The 25,000-nt window shown below is 28.5% G+C and overlaps 1 protein-coding gene across 3 annotated transcripts in view; it reads right to left on the reverse strand.

The window, feature by feature from the left end:
• Positions 1 to 25,000, reverse strand: part of LOC101236545 (transmembrane and coiled-coil domains protein 2) — a 51,455-nt gene that overhangs the window by 3,865 nt on the left and 22,590 nt on the right. For 2 of the 3 annotated variants that reach the window (XM_065795393.1, XM_065795395.1), the window contains 7 exons: positions 22,960 to 23,002; positions 22,837 to 22,872; positions 22,627 to 22,747; positions 15,005 to 15,058; positions 14,771 to 14,839; positions 14,551 to 14,667; positions 14,179 to 14,369 (listed from right to left, as the gene is read on the reverse strand). In XM_065795393.1, coding sequence (XP_065651465.1) covers positions 14,179 to 14,369; positions 14,551 to 14,667; positions 14,771 to 14,839; positions 15,005 to 15,058; positions 22,627 to 22,747; positions 22,837 to 22,872; positions 22,960 to 23,002 — 631 coding nt within the window. The remainder of the gene's footprint in view (positions 1 to 14,178; positions 14,370 to 14,550; positions 14,668 to 14,770; positions 14,840 to 15,004; positions 15,059 to 22,626; positions 22,748 to 22,836; positions 22,873 to 22,959; positions 23,003 to 25,000) is intronic. The other variant, XM_065795394.1, reaches the window with a different exon arrangement.

The following is a 25,000-nucleotide window of genomic DNA, read 5'->3' on the forward strand; positions in this document are numbered from 1 at the left end:
GTGTGTGTGTGTGTGTGTGTGTGTATATATATATAATATATATATATATATATATATATATATATATATATATATATATATATATATATATATATATATATATATATATGTATTTGATAAGTATATACACTTCGGATATAAATTAATAAAAACTAATTTTGATATGAATATATTTTCCTTAAGAACTTGTATGAAATTTAAAAGGAAAATTTTTATTTTAAAATTAGACTTTAAATTTTTAGATGCATGTCAATATAAAAATAAAATTAGATAGAGATTAATTTAAAAATATTAAAATATTTTTCAACGGATTTTAAATACAGCTTGGCCAAATATTGTGCAATAATTTTATTGGTATTGATATTAGAAATACAGCAAGATATATATTTTTTTAAATACCGAATTGTTTCAATAAATATTATAAATTTACTACAAAAACATGTGTCAAATTTTTAAGGTCTTGTTTACTGTTAATTTTAGGCATTAACTTTCTATTCGCCTCTTAAGCTCAGACATATCCTTCTCTCTTTTCATGAGTGTATGCTCTACTTGAATCTTCTGTAACCTGATTTATGCAACATTCAACAGATTGTTTATGACATGGCCAATTTGGCATCTACATAGAATTTGATAAAAACACCTTGATTTTAGAAGTTATTAGAGAGTTAGTTAGGAATGGTTTATAATTCGGTGACTTCCATGATATCAGGTGTGCCAATTTTTCAGCATTAAAGTTCAGAACAGGAGTTTTTCTTTGCCTGGGAAAAGAATCACTTTTATACTCTTCAGTGTTAGAACAATAAAATGTTTGTAATATACGCTCGCTAAATATACATAAAGTATAGAAGCAGAAAAACCACTGATTTATGACCCCCCTTCACCGTTGTATGCACCTGTAAGCTTTAAACAACCAAGCCCCTTCTGCATATGCAAGCATTATTTATTAGATAATCAACCTCCTAACAACAAATCCCTAAATTAGAGTCCTTAAGTCCTAAATTTTTTAAAATATTAAAAACATAAAACTGAGTTAATTTGACATTTCTCTGTTACATAACAAAATAGCCTCGTACATACTAGTTGTCTTTAACCCTCCCTTTCTTATCACACTTCATATGTCTGAGGGATAGGAGGTGTGATTGTCCATTTTTGGATAATAACACTTTCTATCCCTCATAACTGCTTATGTACTTGATAGAAGACCTCAAACCAAGCTGATCCCTGAATATAGGGCGATACTATTTTAACAAAATCTGCTTTCTGAAACTTAAGTTAATGCAGCTGGTAAACTACATTAAATATTAATCTTAAAGCAACAAGGAAAATAAACACCCACAATAAATTTGGAGATAGATCTTCCATTTTCTAAACCTTTACCTTGAATTCCATGTTTAGAGATCCATATTCTACATATTCTGTTAGCAGTAGTTAACCATCTTGAATGTGAAACAGGCCTGTTTTGTAATAAATGAAGTTTAGGCGGTAAAATACCACTTTTAATGGCACAAACAATTCAATAACCATAAAATTGACCTTCAGACAAGTCATTTATTATCTAGTGAAATAAGTATATTACCAATTTTAATAGTTTTTAATAATGGATTTATATTTAGTTATGGATTTATAGCCAGATCAAGCATGGACCCAATATATATATATATATATATATATATATATATATATATATATATATATATATATATATATATATATATATATATATATATATATGTGTATGTGTATGTATATGTATATATATATATTTTTTTTTGTTATTCACCTCCTCAAGGCCGAGAAGGCCACTACAGATGAGGAGGCTACTTAATAGTGGTTATAACCCTCTCTCAACTCTATAACTCCGAAACACGAACCTTGACAAACAAGGCCGCTGCGCGAAAAAACAAGTTGAGCGCGGCACTACCAGGGATGTGGTGGGGATCGAACTCGGAACCTCTTGCTTATGAAGCAAGCGCTTGACCACTACACCACTACCACATATACATGTATATATATATATATATATATATATATATATATATATATATATATATATATATATATATATATATATATATATATATATATATATAATGTATATACATATATATATATATACACATACACACACAAAAACACACACACATATATATACAAACTTATTTAAAAAAAATTATATCTTAGGCTAGATAAAGTGTGCAAGATCTTAAGTATTGTAACACATTATATTTTGTTCTGATGGTTTTACCAGCAACAGAGGTAGTTTTAAATTAGTAATGTCATTATTTTCATCATTTGATTCTATTTAATTAATGAAATCATCTTCTTAATAGTTCATCTCACCTGACTCTGAAAGTTTTTTGTTTTTTTAATATTAAAATAGCATTGCTGCCTTTATTTTTATAACATTTTTCTCATTATTTTCTAAGTAATCATTTTCTTCTTAATAGTTCTTAATAGTGTTTCCTGATTAATGTTATCATGTAATCTGATTTGAAGCTTGCTAACAGTTCCAATTTTAACTCGTTGAAAATAAATAAAATTAATGTTGATAGACGGTATTTCTAGTTATTACCTCTGTTGGTTGGTAATAACTAGAAACTGCTTTCCTGTACCAAATACAACAATAATTTGTGTAGGGAAAGACAGGGCAAAATGGTGAACGTTTTGAAAACCCTGAGTTATTGCAAAACTATCAATTATAAAGCAATAATATTTTATCAGTATGTTTATTTTATCATACGATTCATTGCCTGCATGACGTTTCAAGACTGGGGCAAGATGACTATGCACTTCCTGGCTCCAATTTGGAAAATTGTAAAAAACTACCAACTACTCTAACTAAAGTAACACAAAAGAAACGTGTGTCACAAAAAAAATTCCCTATAAAAGTAACATCCAATAGACACTTAACAATATGTACTCTTTAACTTAAAAAAGGTACTTTTTAAGCGTACAAATTAAACTTAAGAGTATAAAATTATGTTTAAAATGTTTCAAAAACCAATTGGTATTTTGAAACACAAGATATAAATAAAGTTTTGTTTCCACCCATTTTTTTGTTTTTTTGTTGAGTTGTTATATGAAAGGCTATCTTGCCCCGTTTGCCATCTTGCCCTACTTTCCCCTATTAATACTTAATCTGGCTTTGGGTGCCATTATTTCTCTGAGTTATAAAATATTTACACAAAATTTTTGTTGTTTGGGAATTAAAACAGATTAAAAAAAAATATTATTAGAATGAAAACAAAGGATAAATATTCCTAAATTTATACTTAACGATAAACGCTATACACTTAACAGCTTAATTACTGTGACAATAAAAAGTATAATTTACTAAACATCATTAAAAATAATTTAAAAAAATGCTTTAGTAAACTTTATATATATATATATATATATATATATATATATATATATATATATATATATATATATATATATATATATATATATATATATATATATATATATACACACATATACAGTGGCTTGCATTATTATTAGACTTAACAAGAAAAAAACAAAATTATGTAGTAAATATGATTTTCGCGGACAATTTTATATCATTTAAGGACATTTTACTATGGATAAATAAAAATCAATATTTTTTCAAGAACAAATACATACAGTATTGACCATTAATAACAATCCATCATGATTTTTTTGATATTATTTGACTTTGATTGATAATAAATCAATGATTGTTTGACTCATTTCAAATATAAAAAGTGTAAATTGATGAGTATATCATATTTTCTTTTAAATAAATATAGATATTCATAAAAGTATCAATCGATGCGCTAATCATCTGTTTTTTATCTTCCATCGGGAATTATCTTCCAACAAGATAACGCTCCATGTCATACTGCTAAGATTTGCAAGCAATGGTTTGAAGAAAACAACATTAAAGTTATGTCTTGGCCTGCCAATAGTCAAGATCTCAATTGCATAGAGAATTTGTGGTCTTGGTAAGACCACAATCTTGGTAAAATTAAAATAAAAGATCTAGACCAGCTGAAAGAAGAAGTAACAAAATTACTAAATAATGTTCCAAAAGATATTACTAAGAATTTAGTGAATTCCATGCCAAAACAGATCAATGAATGCTTAAAAGCTAAAGGATTGTCAACAAAATATTAATTTTGTTTTTTTTTTCATTTTTTGTGTATTATAATTTTTTTTTGTTCTTATAGTTAGTTAATTTTGTTGACGTGGTTTATTTATTTTAGCCACATTTTTTTTTTTGATACATATGAACACTTGTTTTCATTTCAATATTTCAGTTTTTAATTTTTTTAATTTATTATTACTTTATAATAAATTTATATAGTAATTATTTGATTTTTTTGAAGAAAAAAAAATTGAAGAAAAAATCTCTTTTAATTTTTAAAATATGTAATTTCAAACTTATATCCATACTACAATAACATGATGGAATGTTATTAACGGCCAATACTGCATATTTAACAGATAATAATAGAAAATAATTTTAAAAAATCATGAAAAAAATTAAATAGCAAATATTTTGCATAATGTCTGTTTGCTGCAATTACGCTTACTATGTGCCATAGCTCAAAATATACTTTTTAATCGCTGTTTGCAGCTCTTCACTGTGGTTCCATACATATATTAGTTTTTCAATCAACCTCTACTTCATTGTTATTGTACTTTTGGCCATTTTCTTGTTAAATAGCTCCCATACATTCTCAATTGGATTTAAATCCAGAGAATTTTCAGGCTAATCCAAGACACCAATGTTTTTTTCTTTCTAAAACTTTGTAATGGTTTTAGCCTTGTGACATGGTGCTCCATCATGCATAAAAATGTATTTTTCTTCATTTGGGAACCATTGTGCCAACTGTGGTATTAGTCTACCATTAAGAATTTCCTTATACTGATCTTGTCTCATTGACCCTTTTACTATATGCAGCCAGTACCTTCTAGTACCTTGAAATATGTACCATGACATATGTAGGATTTACGGTTGGCACAATGCAATCTGAGTCAAATTTTTCATCCACTCTTCTTCTAACAAAGCTAAATTTGTCACTCATGACCTGAAAATTGCTCTCATCTGAAAAACAATCCTCAAAACATACACAAATAAGGTTTAAAAAGATACCAAAATCAAGCTAAACTTTACAACTAAAGATTTTTATACAGCATTACTTTTTTCCAGTCATCCTCTGTGAAGTTTTTACACTTTTTTGCCCAGTTTAGACATTTCTTCACCATAATGGGTGTTAACTTTGGTTTACATGCTGGCCGACGTGAAGTTAAACCAAATTCTTTAGACGTCTCTGGACTGTACGTTTGGAAATATTAATTCCCTGTTCATTGGCAATCTTGGTCAATAAGTTGACAGGGTGTTTTTTTCGTTGTAGATAAATATTCCTAATTTTTCTGTCAGTCCTGGGTGTTGTTTTCCTTGTAAAGGTATGTCAAAATCAAGTTTTTGCTTCACTCTCTTCACTGTGCTTTGAGAAATATTGAGAAATATCTCAGCTATCATATATTGTGACATGCTTGTATTTTTGAATAATCTTGAAATTCACCAAGTTTTTGTGGAGATATATCACATGCCCTCCCCATTGCTAAAAAAAGAAGGTAATATTAAATAAGATTGTGTACTTATCCAAAAAAAAAATAACTTTATATACTTTTGTTTAAAAAATGTGAGTATTAAGATATACATACCTTAGTGATTAATAAAGTATTATTGTTAGTCACAAAATAGTCTTCACAACGAGGTATTACAATAGTTTTGTTTGTAGAAAGAAACACTTCACACAACAGTTCTATGCAATGTCCTGTTCAAACTGACAACATATAGTAAGAATGAAAATAAAAGATATGAGCAATGTTGCTATTAATAAAATTACATCTTTAGCAACATTACCAAAGTAAAAAATAATGAAAGAGAAAAAGATTAAGTGAGGAGCAAGTCTTTAGTGGTGTTTTTCTAGTTTTTTTCACTAAGTCTAATAATTATGGCAAGCCACTGTGTGTTTGTGTATATATATATATATATATATATATATATATATATATATATATATATATATATATATATATATATATCCACCTAAAATAATTGACACTGAAATTAAATTATTTGTAGATAAAAAGTTAAATCCATCCATGATAAATAGTATTGATAACCATAATATAAGATATTATAAGCTTCCATTTATAGGATTTTGCTCAAATTTTACTAAATCTAAAGTTAATAAAATCATTAAAAAAATATTGTAAAGATGTTATAATTAATTTAATTTTCACTACCAACAAATTACAAAACAGTTTATGTATAAAAGATCCACTTCCTAAGCTGCTCAAATCCAATGTTATTTACAAATTTTCTTGTGCTGGATGTAATGCCAGTTATATTGAAACCTCCACACACTTAACAACACGGATTCATGAGCATCTTATAAGTGGCAAACAATCTAATGTTTATAAGCATTTAATTTCATCTGTTAATTTTAAAAATCTAAGTAATCATAATTGTTTTAAAATTTTGGATACTGCTTCTAACAAAAAAAAAATTGAAAATTAAAGAAGTACTCCATATTAAATAGGAAAACCTATCTTTAAATAAACAAGCTGTTCATTATAATATAAATTTGTCTAGTTTTTTTGTTGTTGTTTTTTTAATTTACTTATATTTTATTTGAATTTTTTGCTATATACAGTATTATAATTTGTATTATAATTTTTATTGGTTTATAACAATTCTATTTGTCTGTTAATATTTCTCTGTAATGTCTTAAAATTTTGATTTTATATTTAAATCCAGAGTTTTAAATTTGTAATTTTATCTTTTGTAAATGTAGTATGTTAACTACGAAAAAGGTCAAGATTAAAAAATATCATGTTTTTCTTTAAAATATGTTCACAATTATTGCTATTGCGTTGCTCAAGATATATATATATATATATATATATATATATATATATATATATATATATATATATATATATATAAATATTTATATATATATATACAGTATTGGAAAAAACATTTGCAACCAACATCGAACAATGCTAAAAAGTGTTCCTAATTTTACATGTCTTAAAAACAAAACAAACTATACTACCACAGCAAACAGTTCAGGAGTCTGGAGTCATAGCATGCCATGACATGAGCAATCAGCTGACAGGTGACAGCACACAGGCAGAATTTTGTTGACAAGTGTCATTTTGCAGCAGACAAAACAAGTGCAACTTATTTGGTTTGTTTTATTTTCTTAAGTCTGATCCGTGTCAACGTCACGGAAGTTTTTAAATAATTAAAGGAAGTATCCAGAAGTTTCCAGAAGCATGCAGAAGCTTCCAGAAGTTTCCAGAAGATGCATCTGGAAGCATCCAGTAGCATCCAGAAATATCCAGAAACATTCAGAAGCATCCAGACGCATCCAGAAGCTTCCAGAAGCATCGAAAAGAAGCATCTAGAATCTTCCAGAACAGGTTCACACAGGTTCATTTTACTATATAAGAGACATGTAAATCGACATGTAACTCAGTCAGTATATGGAAGTCAATCAGTCAGTATTATCAAGACAGTTTATCGAAGTGAGTTTTATCAAAGTGTTTTATCGTAGAACATCAATACAAGAAGTGAAATACAACAAGTGTTTCATTACATCAATACAGTCCATATCCAACCAAGACGTTGTGTTCCACAGAGCATTATTGTATCATCACAAGGTAAATGTAACACGGTAAGCCTTGAGAAGCGTGATTATTTATTTTTATTATTTTTATGACTTCAAGTGCAATAATGGCTCCCGACAGTCTTGGATTGGAACTAAGAAAGAAAATTATTGGCGATTACGTAAGCGGAATGTCACAAAAAAGTATTTGTGATAAATATCGCGTGAAAAAATGGACCGTATCAAGACTATGTTCCAAATATCGTTCTACGGGGAAGTTGGCAGCAGATGACAAAGGTGGAAGACCGCGTTCCACCACTTCTAGAGAGGATTCTATGATTGTCAGATCCATCATGAAGGATCCCTGGATATCATCAGTCGAGATACAAAAGCAATTAGAGCTGCCTGTATCGGACCGAACAATCAGACGAGGGGCTGTTGAAGCCGGATTGTTTTCTCGACGCCCTGCAAAGAAACCGCTTCACTAAACCGATTTCACTAAAAAACCAGAAGAAAAGACTCCTGTTTGCTACATCTCATATTGACTGGATTGTGCAGAAATGGCGAACTGTCCTGTTCAGTGATGAATCAAAGTTCAACATCATTGGTAGCGATGACATTTGCCGTGTACGTTGACCGGCTCAAAAACGCCTCAATTAACGTTTTTGCCATAAAACTGTGAAGCATGGTGGAGACAATGTAATGGTCTGGGGGTGTTATTTTCTGCTAACGGTCTAGGTCCAATACATCGAAACGATGGAATAATGGACCGTTTCATGTATAAAAATATCCTGAAAGATGTTATGTTACCTCATGCTGAATGGAATATGCCAATAAAATGGGTTTTTCAGCAAGACAACAATCCGAAACACACTGCAAAAGTAGTCAAGCAGTGGTTTCAAGACAACCACCTATCGGTGATAGATTGGCCGCCTCAATCTTCGGATCTCAACCGTATCGAGAACATGTGGGAGATCGTCAACCGCAGAATTAATCGTGAAGGTGTTTGTAATAAGGATCAACTGTTTGAACAAATCCAAAAGGCCTGGGCAGCGATTCCACCAAGTTTCATTGATCACCTGATCGAATCTATGCCTCGAAGATGCAAGACTGTGATCGACAACAAAGGATTCGCCACGAAATATTGATAGCGAAATACAGCTTGGTCAACATTTTGTCGAGTTGCACTTGTTTTGTCCAGAAGGAAATCAACTTTTTTTAATACTTTTGATTAATTTATTAATTTTCGTGTACAAATAATGAACTTTGTGATGAATAAAACTTGAAGAACTTTGTCTCTAAACAGTTACATAGTTATTTCTCTAAATTGAAAAAATGCAGCACTTTTATATAAAGAAACTAAATTAGCATTATTTGGTTGCACTCGTTTTGTCCAATACTGTGTATATATATATATATATATATATATATATATATATGTATATATATATATATATATATATATATATATATATATATATATATATATATATATACAGGGCCTGAACTAACGTAAAAAAATCTAATCGCGATTTTTTTGTTGCTCATAACCCCTCCTCCACTCCTGCCGGAGGGGAGGGGGCATTATTTATTTTAACTTATTTATAATAACATATATAATAAGTCTCATTTTTGCATAAGATGTCATAACATTTACGTTCAGCGGTTGTAAAGTAGCTTTAGTTATAATTTACATTATTACTATTATTATATTGCATTAAATCTAACGGCTGTATTTTTGTAAAATCAATGAACTTGATATAATCTTCTTTTAATTAATTATTTCATTTTCTATTTTATTTACATATTTTAAACTGTTTAAAACAACTAGAATATTTAATTTTCTATAAATTTTTAACAGTAAAAAAAATTATAAAAAACTCTAACAAAACAACCTATAAATTTGAAACAGTTATAAAAAACTATTAAAAATGACGAAAACATTATTGTGATAAAATGTCAAAACTTAACATTTTTACGAAAACCCGCACAATCACAAACAAGAATGATAATTAAATTCTTATTAAGTAAGTTTTCTTATCTAAGTAACCTTATCAAATACCCATGATATTTCTATATATTGCTTTTTCATTCAATGTACTTTTTAATAAAATTTTAAAAGTTTCAGCCAAGGAAAACCTTCCTTTAGTAATGCGCCTAAACCAGCATAAGCTCCTAGATTAACGTTAACTCCATCAAGGTTTATACCCAATAGATGTTTATAAGAATTGGTAATACCAACTCTTGTAAAAGTGTCTGTTATACATTTTTTCAGGCCAACAGCATTGGAATTCTCTGCCGTTTCAATAGATAAGAATGGTCATGGAAAACAATTTTGTTTGACTAGTCCGTTTCTCAAATTGTTTACATAAACTGCATCTTAATCTTATAACTTCATTTCCATTTAAATCGTATTCTAACTCGCAATTAAAATGTTTTTTAACTGTAGAGTTAGAATACGATTTAAATGGAACCACTTTTTAACTTTAGACAATCTGCATCAGTGGTCCTTATTTGCATCCATTTATTGCTATTAATTTAAAATTAAAGTTTTTTTTTAATAACTATTTAGAGTCTATATTGCCTTCCACTATTCTTCGCAAAATAAACTTATAAAAATATCATTAAATTTGTTCATAATGAATGAGCTAAATCGGAATAAAGCCCTTGAGAATTTGAGTTAAGAAAGTGACTTTTCAATCAATTAACTTTTATTTCTTTTTTCAATCAATATCTTTCATTTCTTGATTCGAATAAGTATTTAATCGTTTGTTTTTTATAAATTTTTCCTTCCTTAAACAATCGGTCTTTTTCCTGCATTTGTCCCTAATAATTTGAAAAAAAAGTTTTTCTAAAGTATGTCAACCTCGTACTCAAAAGAAGCAAAATTATATAAAAACTTCAAAAATAATAATCAATTTACATAAAAATAATTGCAGTAAAAATATTTTTTATTCAAAAAAATTTTAAACCTAGTGTTTTTGTATTATATAGAATACATTTAGCTAAGTGCAGCAGACTATTTTAAAAAAAGTTGTTTTTTGAACCACCCTAATATATATATATATATATATATATATATATATATATATATATATATATATATAAATTTTTAACATCTTTGCTTCCATCAAGGCTGCAAGCTACCACTATTAGAGTTGGAAGTTATTGGAAGAGAATAGATGAAGATTGTAGAGCAAGATAACAATTGACAGACAACTTAAAAGATTGCAAATTATATGAATCAGGAAAGCAAGATGAATGAAGCGAATTCCAAAGAGCTGATGTTCGAGGAAAAAAACTAGATGAATAAGAATTTTTGGAGCACTTAGGAATGTCACAGAAAAAGGATGAGACTTAATGGAATGATGAGTAACACAAGAATTAATTCTAGTAGATGGCACAAGAGACGCTTGCTCTTTAGAGCAGTGCCCATTATAGTATTTGTAGAAAAGAGAAAGAGAAGCCACATTACAACGATGTGATACTGGTAGGAGGTTGGCTGCAAGAGCAGGTCCAACTATGTTTACAATGCATTTTTGCACTTTGTCTAAAAGAGAAAGAGCATCATTAGAAGCTCTGCCCCAGATATGGCAACAACATTCCATACAAGGACGGATTTAAGACTTGAAATTTATAGAGATAGAGAATAGAACCCGGATCAAGAAAGTGTCAAGCTTAATAAAGAGATGCAACCTTAGCAGATGCTAATTTTGCAATGGATATGATATATGGTTTCCAAGAAAGATCAGAAGTAAAAGTTAATCCTAGAAGATGAAGGGTAGATAACTCATTGAGTACATTACCACTCATAAATAAAGGAAGATCTAAATTATTGCGATAACGATTGGCTGAAAAAATTGAGTTTTATCTGAATTAAAGTTCACCAGCCACTGTGAGCTTCTTATCATGACAAGAATAAATGGTAGTATCATCAGTGAACAGTGCGACATTAGATGTGAAAATATCTGGAAGATTGTTAATGTAAATTAAAAAGAGTTTAGAGCCAAGAATTGAACCTTGAGGAGCCCCTGAAGTTACAGGATATGAAGAAGAGTGCTGTCCATCAAGGACAACTTTTTACTACGATTGGAAAGGAAGGTTTCAATAATCTTAAAGATGTTACCAGATACATGTAAAAGGAAAATGTATGGAGAAGATTACATTATTACATATATATATATATATATATATATATATTACATATATATATATATATTACATATAAATATATATATATATATATATATATATATATATATATATATATATATATATATATATATATATATACATATATAAATATATATATATATACATATATAAATATATATATATTTATAAATTAATATAAATATTACAAGAACTATGATTCTATGGATAAAATGTTATTTTGAAAACCACAAAAGTAAAAGATCTCTTTATATGGATTTAACAATGCACACTAAAAGCCCTTTTCATGCACAACAAGACACTGTTAATGCTCCATTATATGGAGCATTAACAGTGTGAATGAAAGCATTAACAGAATGAACTGAAACTAATGCAACATTATACAACGCTATAACTCTATTTATAGCTATTGATGGAACTTTTCTTAGAGCTACCACAGAGTTCTGAAAACCATACTACCAGCTAACCCCAGAATTATTAGAAGATAACAGAAAGTACATAGTTAAAGGAGGCATAAGCAAAAATCCATGAGTAATGACCCAATAGTAAACCAATTGACAACTATATTCTCCTGACTTTGCCTAGAAAAGGGAATCTTAAAAATTATTTAGATAATTTGTCTATGTGGTGGTGATCATCATGCAATATTGAAAAAAGAAAGCAACCAACTAATGTATAGGAAAAATAATGTATTTTATATTTACATTATTATCATTTTTATAATTTGACCAGATTTTTCACAAAGATCATTTTCTTATAAAATACTTTTGAATCTGATCTTACAATAAGGTGCATCTAATTTATCATAATTTTGACATTTTTGTTGTTTAAATTTTAAAATCTCTTATTTTCTATTTTAGACTGCCTACCTTCCAAAAGTACATCAATTGTCAAAGTTAATTTCTTGGATATAGAATTACTATACATTTAAAGTTTATGTATTATGGATATAGTGCATTTAAAGTTTGTGTACTGTGGAGACTTGTTGTTGTACAAAAAATTATTTGTTTAGGTATTTTGCAATATAATTCAAACTCATCAACATTTAAGAAATCTTTGCGCAATATATTTATAAGAACAATTAATTGATCAAGTTACAGCCAATTTTGAAAATTTCAGAACTTTTCATCTTGCAACATTATTACATATTCTCGAACCCAGTTTGAGGCATGTTAACTGCAAGACTTATTCTCTAAGAAACATGCTTTTTTAATTTTACAGATAGCATCTCCAAGTTTTCATTTTGTAACTTAGATAAAGAACAAATTTTATTTTTGATAACTGATAACTTTACTTTTGATAACTGCTTAACTAGAGATCCTATTAACCAAATTATGTAATGCATTCACTTAAGCTTAGGACCATTATACATTAAGAATGTTTCATAAATGTTCTTTAGATGTGAGACACCCATTTCTCGCCTGTTTGTCTAGCTCATTCCATACAATTTCAATAGATTTCGAGTTTGGAAACTGTTTGTCTGTGACCAATCAATAACTTTTAGCACATCCAGCTAGAAAATAATTTCTGTGCCATGTTTACTAATTCTAGGTGACAACATTTCTTATTTAATAACACTGCGTTATTGCTCTTTCTTTATTAGCCTGTCTATTTTATGTATATTTCCTAATGTAGCAGAACCAAAACAACCCAATATTACAGAACTACCACCATGTTTGACATCAGGCACTAAGCATTGGTTGGACGTCAGTTCTTCTGCTAATCTGCAGATGAATACTATTTGTTTAAAGCCAAATATGAAATTTAGATATGTCATCTCATTTACCAAGATGAATGATCTTTTTGGCAACTCGTCATTTCCTAGGACATTTTTTCATAGTACATAGGATTTTTGACCATTTTGACCATTGTCGATTTCATAGAACAATAGACAAAACTACTTAGTGCAGTTTTATCCATTGTAATCTCTTATTAATAATACATAAAAGTGATTTTTTTTACCTCTACCATAAAGGCATGATTTTTTTTACCATAAAGGCATGACTCCATGTGTCATTGGTTGCATGCTATTTAAAATATTAGCTCTCCTAGATACTTTCAAAGCAATAATTAATAAAAGTATTTAATTTGAATGCTTTTGTTTTTGGTATAAAAATATTTGTAAAACTTTCTAAAAGTGACACAGCACAAAATTTGACAAGTTATATTAGTTAAATTAGTAGAAAATCAGTTATCAAACTTTTTTCATTTAACACTGTGTTTGATGAAATTCAGAAAATCAGAAAATTTCTGATGAGTCTTTAGTCTTTATTGATAAAACACAGTGTTAAATGAAAAAAGTTTGATAACTGATTTTTCACTAATTAAAAAACAAAAATAAACATCAAACCTGGAAGAAGTGAATGGTAATATAAACTTTGAGAGTGTCGAAGCTATGACTAGTAATACAGCAAATAAAGAAATTATTAGACTCAGAAACTTTGTTAGAACAGTTTGTGCATAAAGTCCTCCATCAGAATAATTTGGAGACGAAAATAATAACTGTTGATGTTGTTGCTGCAGATGCTCCATTTTAGTTACCTTAACAAATATTAAGACTATCAAAGAAAATAATAATAATGATCTTTATGCATAAATAATATTAAATAATAATATATACTACACAATAACAACTTTCAAATAAATGTAAAATAAATACCTAAGATACCATCATACCTATATTGATATTAAATATTTAAAAATATAAGTAAAATAAATTTACTCTAGTGGTACAGGAGTCAATAAGTTCTTCGATTTCATTGACTCGTTCTGTAAACCGATACTCCAAACATTCTATTCTTTCAGCAGAGTTTTCCATTTCTTGTTTTAAAGCTGCCATCTAAAAAAATCCAACAACTGTGTCAATAAAACTGCTAATAAAATTTTTTAAATAATTTGATAATTAAACAATAAAAAGTTTCAAAGATTAATCAAATTTTTACTTCATTTTGATGAAGTTCAGAAATATCATGCCATTGACCAAGCATATTTGTCACTTGTCCTTGCAGTTGCTTTTATAAAAATATTTAATGTTTTAATAATGCAATTGAAATTAAAAAAACAAATTTTAACAAAATAATAAGTATAAACTTATAAGTTTTTAACATCATAAACTATTAAAATATTATAAAGAAGAAAAAATTAAAACAAATTATAAACAAATAAGTATAGATTACTTCATTATTGAACTTTTGCTCATTTACAAACTGCATCAGAAAACTAAGAATTTCCTATAATACATACATACATACCTGCATACATACATACATATATATATATATATATGTATGTATGCATGTATGTATGTATGTATGTATGTATGTATGTATGTATGTATGTATGTATGTATGTATGTATGTATATATAACATATATATATATGAATATATATGCATATATAATGTATATATATATATATATATATATGAATATATATGTATATATAATATATATACATATAAATATATATATATATATATATATATGAATATATATGTATATATGAATATATATGCATATATAATATTTATATATGTATATATAATATATATACATATGTATATATATATATATATATATATATATATATATATATATATACATGTATATATATATATATATATATATATATTTATATATATATTAGGTATATGATAAATTTTAAATCAATTAGCCTGAGGTTCTAAATGATGAACTTTTGCCTATAAACCACAGAAATGACATTGATTTCACCATACCTTGAAAAAACTTCCCGCACCTAAGACAGTTTCACATTTAACCATACAACACATAGCGGCCCAAAGGCTATTAATTATAATATGTCAGCTTTATATACAATACACATGAGAAATACATGAGAATGAGTACCTACACTGTCCTACAGCATTTGTAGTGATGTTAATAATCTTTTAGATTTGTGTATTAGTATTAATAAATTTACAGTTAAGATATTTGCTTGTTCTGCAAGAAGAACGAACATCCTCCATCAACTTTACAGCTCTCTTGGCTACTATGTTAATTCGAGGCACATCAAGCACTGATGGTTCCTTCTTCCAGTGGGTAGAGAAGCATTTCACAGCTTTGGAACACTTAAGTTGGGATATTGCTAACAGCAAGTCTTCATAAGCCACATCTGGATAGTGCTGGTTTAAAAACCAGGTCCGCGACCATGTAGTTGCAACAAAATTGCAAGTTATCCTCAGCTGTTCTCGCCAGTTTGGAAGAATGAGCGCAAAAGCGCAAAAATGCCTCTTGAGTTCCACCTGGCACTGTGCAGTGATGGCAGCTTGTGCCATTTGATACAAGGCCATTTTTCCTCATTTTTGTAAAACTTGTATGCTTCACAAAGCTGAAAAAGAAATTTAAAGTCATCTCTCCAGCCAATGTTCTCATACTCTGCTACCACTGCTGTGCACTTGTAGGCATTTTTAAATCATCATAATGCTCCATTATCTCATCAACAAATTTGTAGTTAATGTTAGGCGACTGTGACTTTATAGGAAAAAAGAAATCTAACACATGTCGTAGAATAAGATCAAGAATGTGGTGTTGGCAGCCGATGTATTGAGGTTCATTGAATCCCTTGTTTCGAAATGTTTTCTGAAGCTTGGCTACAACTCCATTCTTGCCACCAGTATTTACAGCTGTTGTGTCAGAGATGATCATCTGAATACTGTTCCATGCATTGTAATCATCAAGTTGGTCCTGTATTGCTTTATATATATTTGCAGAGGATCCACTATCACAAACCAAAATGCCAAGTTTTAATGTTCTTTTGTCATTTTTCAAGCACACAACTTGGTACACAGTCTTGTCAATTTTCTTACCATCAAAATGCAAAAAAAATTCTCTTCAGAGGTCAGTTCCATGAGGCAGTTCTTAACTTGTTCTGCATATCTGATTGTTCGACGCCAGACTCCAGACTGTGATGGTGTTGGGACACAAACTCCATCCTCAGCCAGACTTTGAAGCACCTGTGACGTTTTTCTGGTTGACTAAGAGTGACTAGACCCTAGTTAGGCAGCAGACTTAATTGACTGGCGTGTTGCACGCTTTCTGGGAGATTCTCCTGGAACTGCCTTCCAGTCACCACTGCTGCTTCCTTCCTCAGAATCCTCACTATCGCAGGAAAGTGGTACGGAGATAACCGCTTGGTTTGTCGAGGGTTCTGATGTGCTTTTGGCCCTTTTTGATGGATGGATTGTTGACATAGGAGCTACTTTCATAGTTGTATATCCCACCCTGCCCTCTAATTCAATTTGTACTTTGTACAGTTGTTTGTCCTCACTACAAAGCCAATTGTTATATCGAACAGATTTTCTTCAAATACTGCATTTGGTCGCTTTCTGTGTTTCTCAAAAGATGTGATAAGTTTGTCAACATTAGCAGACATTTGTTGTTTGGAAAGAACAGGAAAATTAAACTTCTGCCAAAGATTCATCAATTCCTCGGATATTTTTGTTAGTCGATCATGTCGTCCTTTCAATTCATCAAAGAATCTCTGTTGGAAGGCAATTTACACAATTTGTCGCTCATATCCTGTTTTACCTGTGGTATATTAGGACAAATTGTTTGAATGATATGAACAACTATACAATATACAATATTATATATTTACAGTTTTAAAAATCAAAGTCAAGCATAAGGAAGTAAGAACTGGGAACAAAATCAAGTGATAAATCGAAAAAGTTAAAAGTGGTGAGGTGCTAGATGCGGGAGGTTTTTTTGTGATCCAATCAAATAAACCTCAAAACAGTGATCTATTGGTAAAAGTTCATCAAATGCAACATCAGGAAAATTAAAATTTTGAAAAAAGTTTCTTTGTCATATACCTAATATATATATACAGTGGTCGGCCATCACATTAGGACCACACGTTTTTTTTACAATTTATTTCAAATATGTTGCTAAACCCGCATATGAGAAAATAAATATGAAATTTTTTTTTGTTACATGTCAAGTTATTTCTATTCTTAGTAATATTTAATAAAAATTTTATCAATTGGAAACTCTGGCTGTCAGCAATCACCTGTCATAATCAAATTGGTGCATATTGGACAATTTAAGGTTATTTTTAGTTGCTAGTTTGATTGAAGTTTAAATATGATTTATTTTAATTTCAAGCATCTGTGATTTATTTAATTTTTTTTTTTTTTTGAACTTAATAATAATCAGTAAGTTATTAATTTTAAATAAAGGATTATATGTTTTTTTTCCTGTTTATGTAAAGACACCAAATAGTAGTCTTTTTTAAAGTTATTAATTTAAATTTTCAGCTATGGTTAAAAAATGTGATATGACACCAACAAAAGTTAGTCAAATTAGATGTCTTTTACAGAATACAAAATATTCTCAGCGAAAAGTTGCACAAATTGTAAAGGTTTCTCACCAAACCGTAATGCGAAAGAGAAAAAAAATTGATACAGGGGAAGAGTTTGGCCGAAGGAGACCACCTTCTAAACAAAAGACAACACCAAGAGCGGATCGTATTATCCAGAATATATGCCTGGAAAACAGAAAAAAGCCACAAAATGTATTGACTAAGCTTATCCATGAAGCTGGTATTGCTGTGTCAGACCGGACCATTCGCAGAAGGCTGAAGGAAGAGGGATTGATGTGTCACCGCCCAGCCAAGAAACCAAAACTGACTTCACTCATGAAAAAAAAGAGACTGGAGTGGGCTCAAAACTATCGTCACTGGTCTGTTGAGGATTGGGAAAAAGTATTTTTATTCGCATTCATATTTGTAAAATATTTTAAATATATTCATAAATATTATAATTTAAAATAAGCATTATTTTAGATTTGCTTCTCTGATGAATCAACTTTTCAAGTAATGATGGACAAAACAGCTTTTGTTCGTCATAGAACAAACGAAAAGTTTCATCCTGGCTGCATTGTGGAAACAGTCAAGCATCCAGCTTCAGTAATGATCTGGTCTGTCATTTGTGGGCAAGGAGCAGGGCGTCTCTACAAAGTAGTTGGCACAATGAGGCAGGACCAGTATAAAGAAGTTCTGGAGAACCAGTTGCTACCTCAAATGGCAGATTAGTCTAAAAATGTCAAAAAAATTCAAAAGAAGTCCAAAAATGTCAAAAATCTTATATTTATGCAAGATGGTGCAACTTGCCACACAGCAAAAAGTGTTGTGGCTTTTTTAAAACAGAAAAAAGTAGATGTATTGCCATGGCCAGGCAACTCACCTGATCTTAACCCCATAGAAAACATTTGGGAAATAGTAAAGCGAGATGTTGGAAAAAAAATTCTTACTAACAAGCAAGATCTTATGGAATATATTATCAGGATCTGGCACAATAACCCAGAGTTGACAGAAACTATAAAAAGTTCAATTGCAAGCATGCCACGACGAATCAAAGCAGTTATTGCAAATAAAGGCGGTTTTACAAAATATTAATACTTAATATATATTTTATATAATTTATTGTAATAACCAATAAATATTCAAAATGTTTAATTTTATTTGTTTATTTTTCATCAAGTATAACTTTATAAATAAAGGAACAAGCTTTAAATTACACCATTATTTTTCTTTTTGCCAAAAATTTATTTTTACACGATATTTACAAAAAATTACAGCCGGTCCTAATGTGATGGCCGACCACTGTGTATATATATATATATATATATATATATATATATATATATATATATATATATATATATATATATATATATATATATATATATATATATACATATGCTATGTATAACTTATATATAGGTATATTAGTATTTAGTAACTTAAGTTACACACATTTTTTGTGTAAAGCATCTCATCTGTTGAAGGCAACAACGTCAAACGCCAAAAAATGAGAAAGCTATAGTAACTTCGGGACTGCATTTTTACTTTGCAGTTTCGTTAGATTATAAAGTTTAAATTTTGTTTAATGTATTTGTCCAAGCTATTTTTTAAAGAGTTTGTGCTTTGCTGCATGACAACATCATCTGGTAGTGAATTCCAAATCGAAGCAACTCTATTGTTAAAGAAATGATACTGTTGAGCACAGTTCTTATGATTTTTTTGCGGTATTGTAAACGTTGGTCAGCTCGTGGAGAGACTTTCATAGTTTCTTTGTGCCATACTACTTTATTTTTAAAATTCTCTAGTTTGTATTTTTAAATTAGATCTCCCCGTTAGCATCTTTTTTTTAGTGATGAGCATTTAATTGCAGAACAGCGAATAGAGTAATTAAGGTTATGAAGATTGTGTGGTATCTTTGAAGCACATTTTTAAATTTTCTCTAAAATTTTAATATCTTTTTTTAAATAAGGTGACCATATTGACACTGCATACTCTAAATGTGGTTGCACATAAACTTTATGAAGTTTACTCCATATAATAACATTTCTAGATATAAATATATTTTTTAGAATTCCAAGTATTCGATTAGCTTTATATGATGCTTTTGTGACTTGATCATGAAATTTAAGATCAGATGACGATACTATACCTAAATCTTATTCAGTTGTTATTACTTCAAGCTTAATTCTCTGGTTTTTGCTAAGGTTATATATATAATAATCAAATTTTAGTAAATTAGAACTCCTAAGAATGAATTACTTTACACTTGCTTTCATTGAGTTGCATTTGCCATATTCTTGTCCATTCTGTAACCCAATTAATATCACTCTGCAGTCACTTACAGTCTTTTTTGCTTTCAATTGTGGCAAGTATCTTTGTGTCATCAGCGTACATTTTACAAACATTGTTTATCTTATAAGGCAAATCATTAACCGTATATAATTAACAAAGTAGGTCCCAAAACAGAACCCTGAGGAACACCGCTAATGACAGGAACCCAATCAGATATTGTTTCTCCTAAAATAACATGTTGCAGACGATTTGAAAGGAAAGAGTTTATCCAAGAAAAAAGTTTACCAACAATTCCGTATTTTTCCAGTTTAAACAATAAAGGTTTTAACAATTTTCTAATGCTGATGCATTTATCCCAAACTACACATGCTGTAGAATCAACAACTTGTTTTTGTGAGCAAGTCAAATTGACTGCTAGGAGTTTAATAAACTATATTCATCATTCTGTTACATGTCAAAACATTTAACCTATACCTATTAATACTTATTCCTTTAAGTACAATAAATCTAGAAGTGGAAATGGAGTGAAATAGAAGTGACAATGTATGTTACTTTAAAACAACATATAGGAAAATATTTATAATCGCCATGATTAAAATTTCAATTCACTATATACACATGCACAACTATAAATGAGTGTTAAAAAGCACTGTGATGTTACACTGAAATAACCTGCTGCCGGGGGCTTCAGCTTATACATCAACTACCTTTTAACTTGTTGTTGCAAAAAAAGTGCTGCTTATTGACTGGTGGTTTGGGATTGTGCAGCAACCTTTTCTTTTTTTCATTCTTTGATTTTTTTCCTGAAAAAGCTCTATGTAATAAAGTTAAGCAAAATTGTAAAGCATGTGCTGAGCTATATACTTTATAGCTATATATATAATTTATTTTAATTATCTTTTGCACAGTAAATTTTAATGCCAATTGGCACAAAATAAACTAGTGTGCATTCAGATCAGAGAAAAAAATTTTTTTCCAGTGGTTATGTGAACACCCCTAAGATACACACACACACACACACACACACACACACACACACACACACACACACACACACACACACACACACACACACACACACACATATATATATATATATATATATATAATATATATATATTCATAGAAATTAATGTAATTATCATTTTTATTTTAAGGCAAGTTGAAGAAATGTAAAAATGATTGTCAAAATATTAAATTCTTAAATGAAAATTTAAAAATAGGGATTGCACGCTAGCTTATATCTGGGGGAAGAGAGAAAAGGGATATTATATTTAAATAATATATTTTATAATCTATTTAATTTATTACTTAAATAAAAAAAATGATATTGAGTTTTCAGAGCAGATCTGGAAGTTGAAAGAAGCTATTTTAAATCCCATAGTTAAGTGAAAAACTCTCAGACACTGTGAAGCATACAACACATCAACTAGATATTGTGCAATATCAAATCCTAATATATAAAGATATCAACTTATTCAATAAGTACTTGAGTGAGATAATTTCTAAATGTAGACATAAAAACAGATTCCTTCTATTGACACAAGTGGTTTTTTTTCACTATGTTACTTGTTGTCAGAACTAACTTTATTTTTTATTTGTGTTTTTTGAACACTTTTTTGATTGGTACTTTTTAAATTTAAATATATATGGCTCATGAGTACCAAAATGACATGTAACTTTAAACTTCAAATATATTTATAATGACTATGGTCATTATACATACATACATACATACATACATACATACATAAATACATACATACATACATACATACATACATACATACATACATACATACATACATACATACATACATACATACATACATACATACATACATATACATATGTATATTCATATATACATACATATATATACATATAAATATATATACATATGCATATATGTATATATACGTATGTATATATATATATATATATATATATATATATATATATATATATATATATATATATATATATATATATATATATATATATACTCCTAAATAAATATAAATATATATATATATATATATATATATATATATATATATATATATATATATATATATATAAATAACTAAAAATAGTTGTAAATACTTAACATTTATAATGACCATAGGTATAAGTTTAAATGATAAAGTTTTAAGTATAAAAAATACTTTATATTAATAAAGACCTTCATTTCTGTAACAGTTCCATTTAACTTTTCATTGGCAGCAATTAACTCATTAATCTGGTCTTCATTTGGATTATATAATACTTTATTGAATAGTGGTAAAGAAGCTTGCGAACACAGCCTTTTTTTTAAAATTAAAGAAAAATTTTTTTAGTTTCTCTCCTTAACAAAAAACAACAAAAATTTAATAAAGTAAAAATTAGTTTTTACAATTGATTAGAACCCAAGCTAGAATTGTCATCATCACTATAACAAAAAATCAAAATATAAATAAGAATCTTGGAATATGATTTCCTAATATGAAGCTAATCTAGGCTAAAAAATTTTAAGTACCTGCTTCTAATGTTCAAGTAACATTTGTCCATCTCTTCTTCATCTAAAAAAAAAAGTTGTGATTTAACATTAAATGTACTAAACAAAAAATAAATATATTAAATGAATATATATATATATATATATATATATATATATATATATATATATATATATATATTCATTTTATATATTTATATATTAAATGAATATATAGCAATGATCAGGTAAAAAATACATGTATTTTTTACCTGATGATTGCTAAACGCATGAAACTTTTAGTAGTAAAAATCATGTAGTTATTTTTATTAAATCTCGTCAAAAAATCAATTATATATATATATATATATATATATATATATATGTATATATATATATATATATATATATAGATATATATATATTTATATATATATACATATATATATATATATATATATATATAGATATATATATACATATATATATATATATATATATATATATATATATATATATATATATATATATATATATATTTATAAGGATGTAAATTCCTAATGCTTTTGTGCACTTAAACTATCAAAATGTGCGCTTTAATTAAAAGAAAAAGAAGAAAAAAAAATTGATTTTTTCATACTTGCAAAAAAAAATAATAATAATTTGGGTACATAAAATTAGTTTAATTTTAAAAGTGTCTTGAAATCATGAAATCAATAAAGTATAACTGATTGTGCAATCCTCCAACCAATTTTATGAGTTTAAGATTCTCTTCCTTTAAGATACAATAGGCATTTTTAATATTCCTAATTATTTATATTCTTAGAAAACTTGATTGGGTGAAACCTTATGAAACGCCTATCTCTCAGGTAAGCACTTCTGCACAAAAAAACTCATTTAAAATATGTCACAATATTAGAGTCTTTAGGAAAAAGCATAATAAAAAAAAAGGTATCAAGGACAATTTCGAAAAAAGTGATGGATAAAATAAACTTGGCTTTCCTACACACCCACAAAAGATTTATGTAACAAATGAACTATGCATGCAAATGAAACTCTCAATAGCAAGTCATAAGCAAACCATATTACAAAAGAAAAAAAGAAAAAAAAAGATGTTTCATGCTATATTAGGCATGAAAGATTGGATTAAATGTTGGATTACAAAATTCCAAAAAAAAATTATTATATGAAGTGATGGGTTTGGTTATTAAAATAGGAATGCTAAACCGCCTAATGCCCTATTAGACTTGAACATGAAATACTGCATCATAATAGAACAGAAAGATTTCAAGGTTGGCCACATTCATATAGAAGTAGATGGATGCCATTCAGCAATTGAAATCTATCTTAAACATTGAAAAAGAGTGATCAGTACAGTAACATGTAATCAAGTATAACCTGGCAGAAGTCTTGTTACCTTGTAATTCTGTCTTTAAATAAACCCTGCATTGAGATTCTTTGTTGAGTATAAGCTTGAGAGTGTCTTGATAAAAGTCTCAGGCAACATCCGGCTACTGCCTTGTACAAAACTTCCTTGGCAAAAACTTTAGAGGAAAGCAGAAAATTTTTGTAGGACAGCCTTGCACTTCTTTTTCATTAATAGGCTGGCATAGATTTAAACCTGCGTTACATTGTTTCTTGCCTTGGATGATGAAAGCTGTTCATCTTCACTCCTGTGTTTTTTCTCATCTATATAAATGATCTTCCTAACAATCTTACTCCTGGTAAGTGTCTCTATTTTTTTACAGTGCCTGTTTTTGCTAGATGAGACATACATATACTTTGGTCAAAAAACTTATGAGACTTTAATTGCCTAGAAAAAGCAGCTGATCTTGAATGTGATCTCTCTTCTAAGACAGCATGGTGTTACTGTTTTCTTGCTCTTCAGTCTATTCTATAGCTCATTAAATCTCTTATTTATCCTTGTATGGAATACTGATGCCATATTTAGGCCTTAATTGCTCATTCTATTTTAGACATAATTAAAAAACGCATTTTAAATGTAGTTGGACCTAGCTCCCAAGCTTGTGCTTCTGTCCCATTTGTCATGAGGTTGCCTCTTTTTTTATTTTCTACAAATACT

The sequence above is a fragment of the Hydra vulgaris genome, chromosome 04, assembly GCF_038396675.1.
Source record: "Hydra vulgaris chromosome 04, alternate assembly HydraT2T_AEP".
Classification (NCBI taxonomy): Eukaryota; Metazoa; Cnidaria; class Hydrozoa; order Anthoathecata; family Hydridae; genus Hydra; species Hydra vulgaris.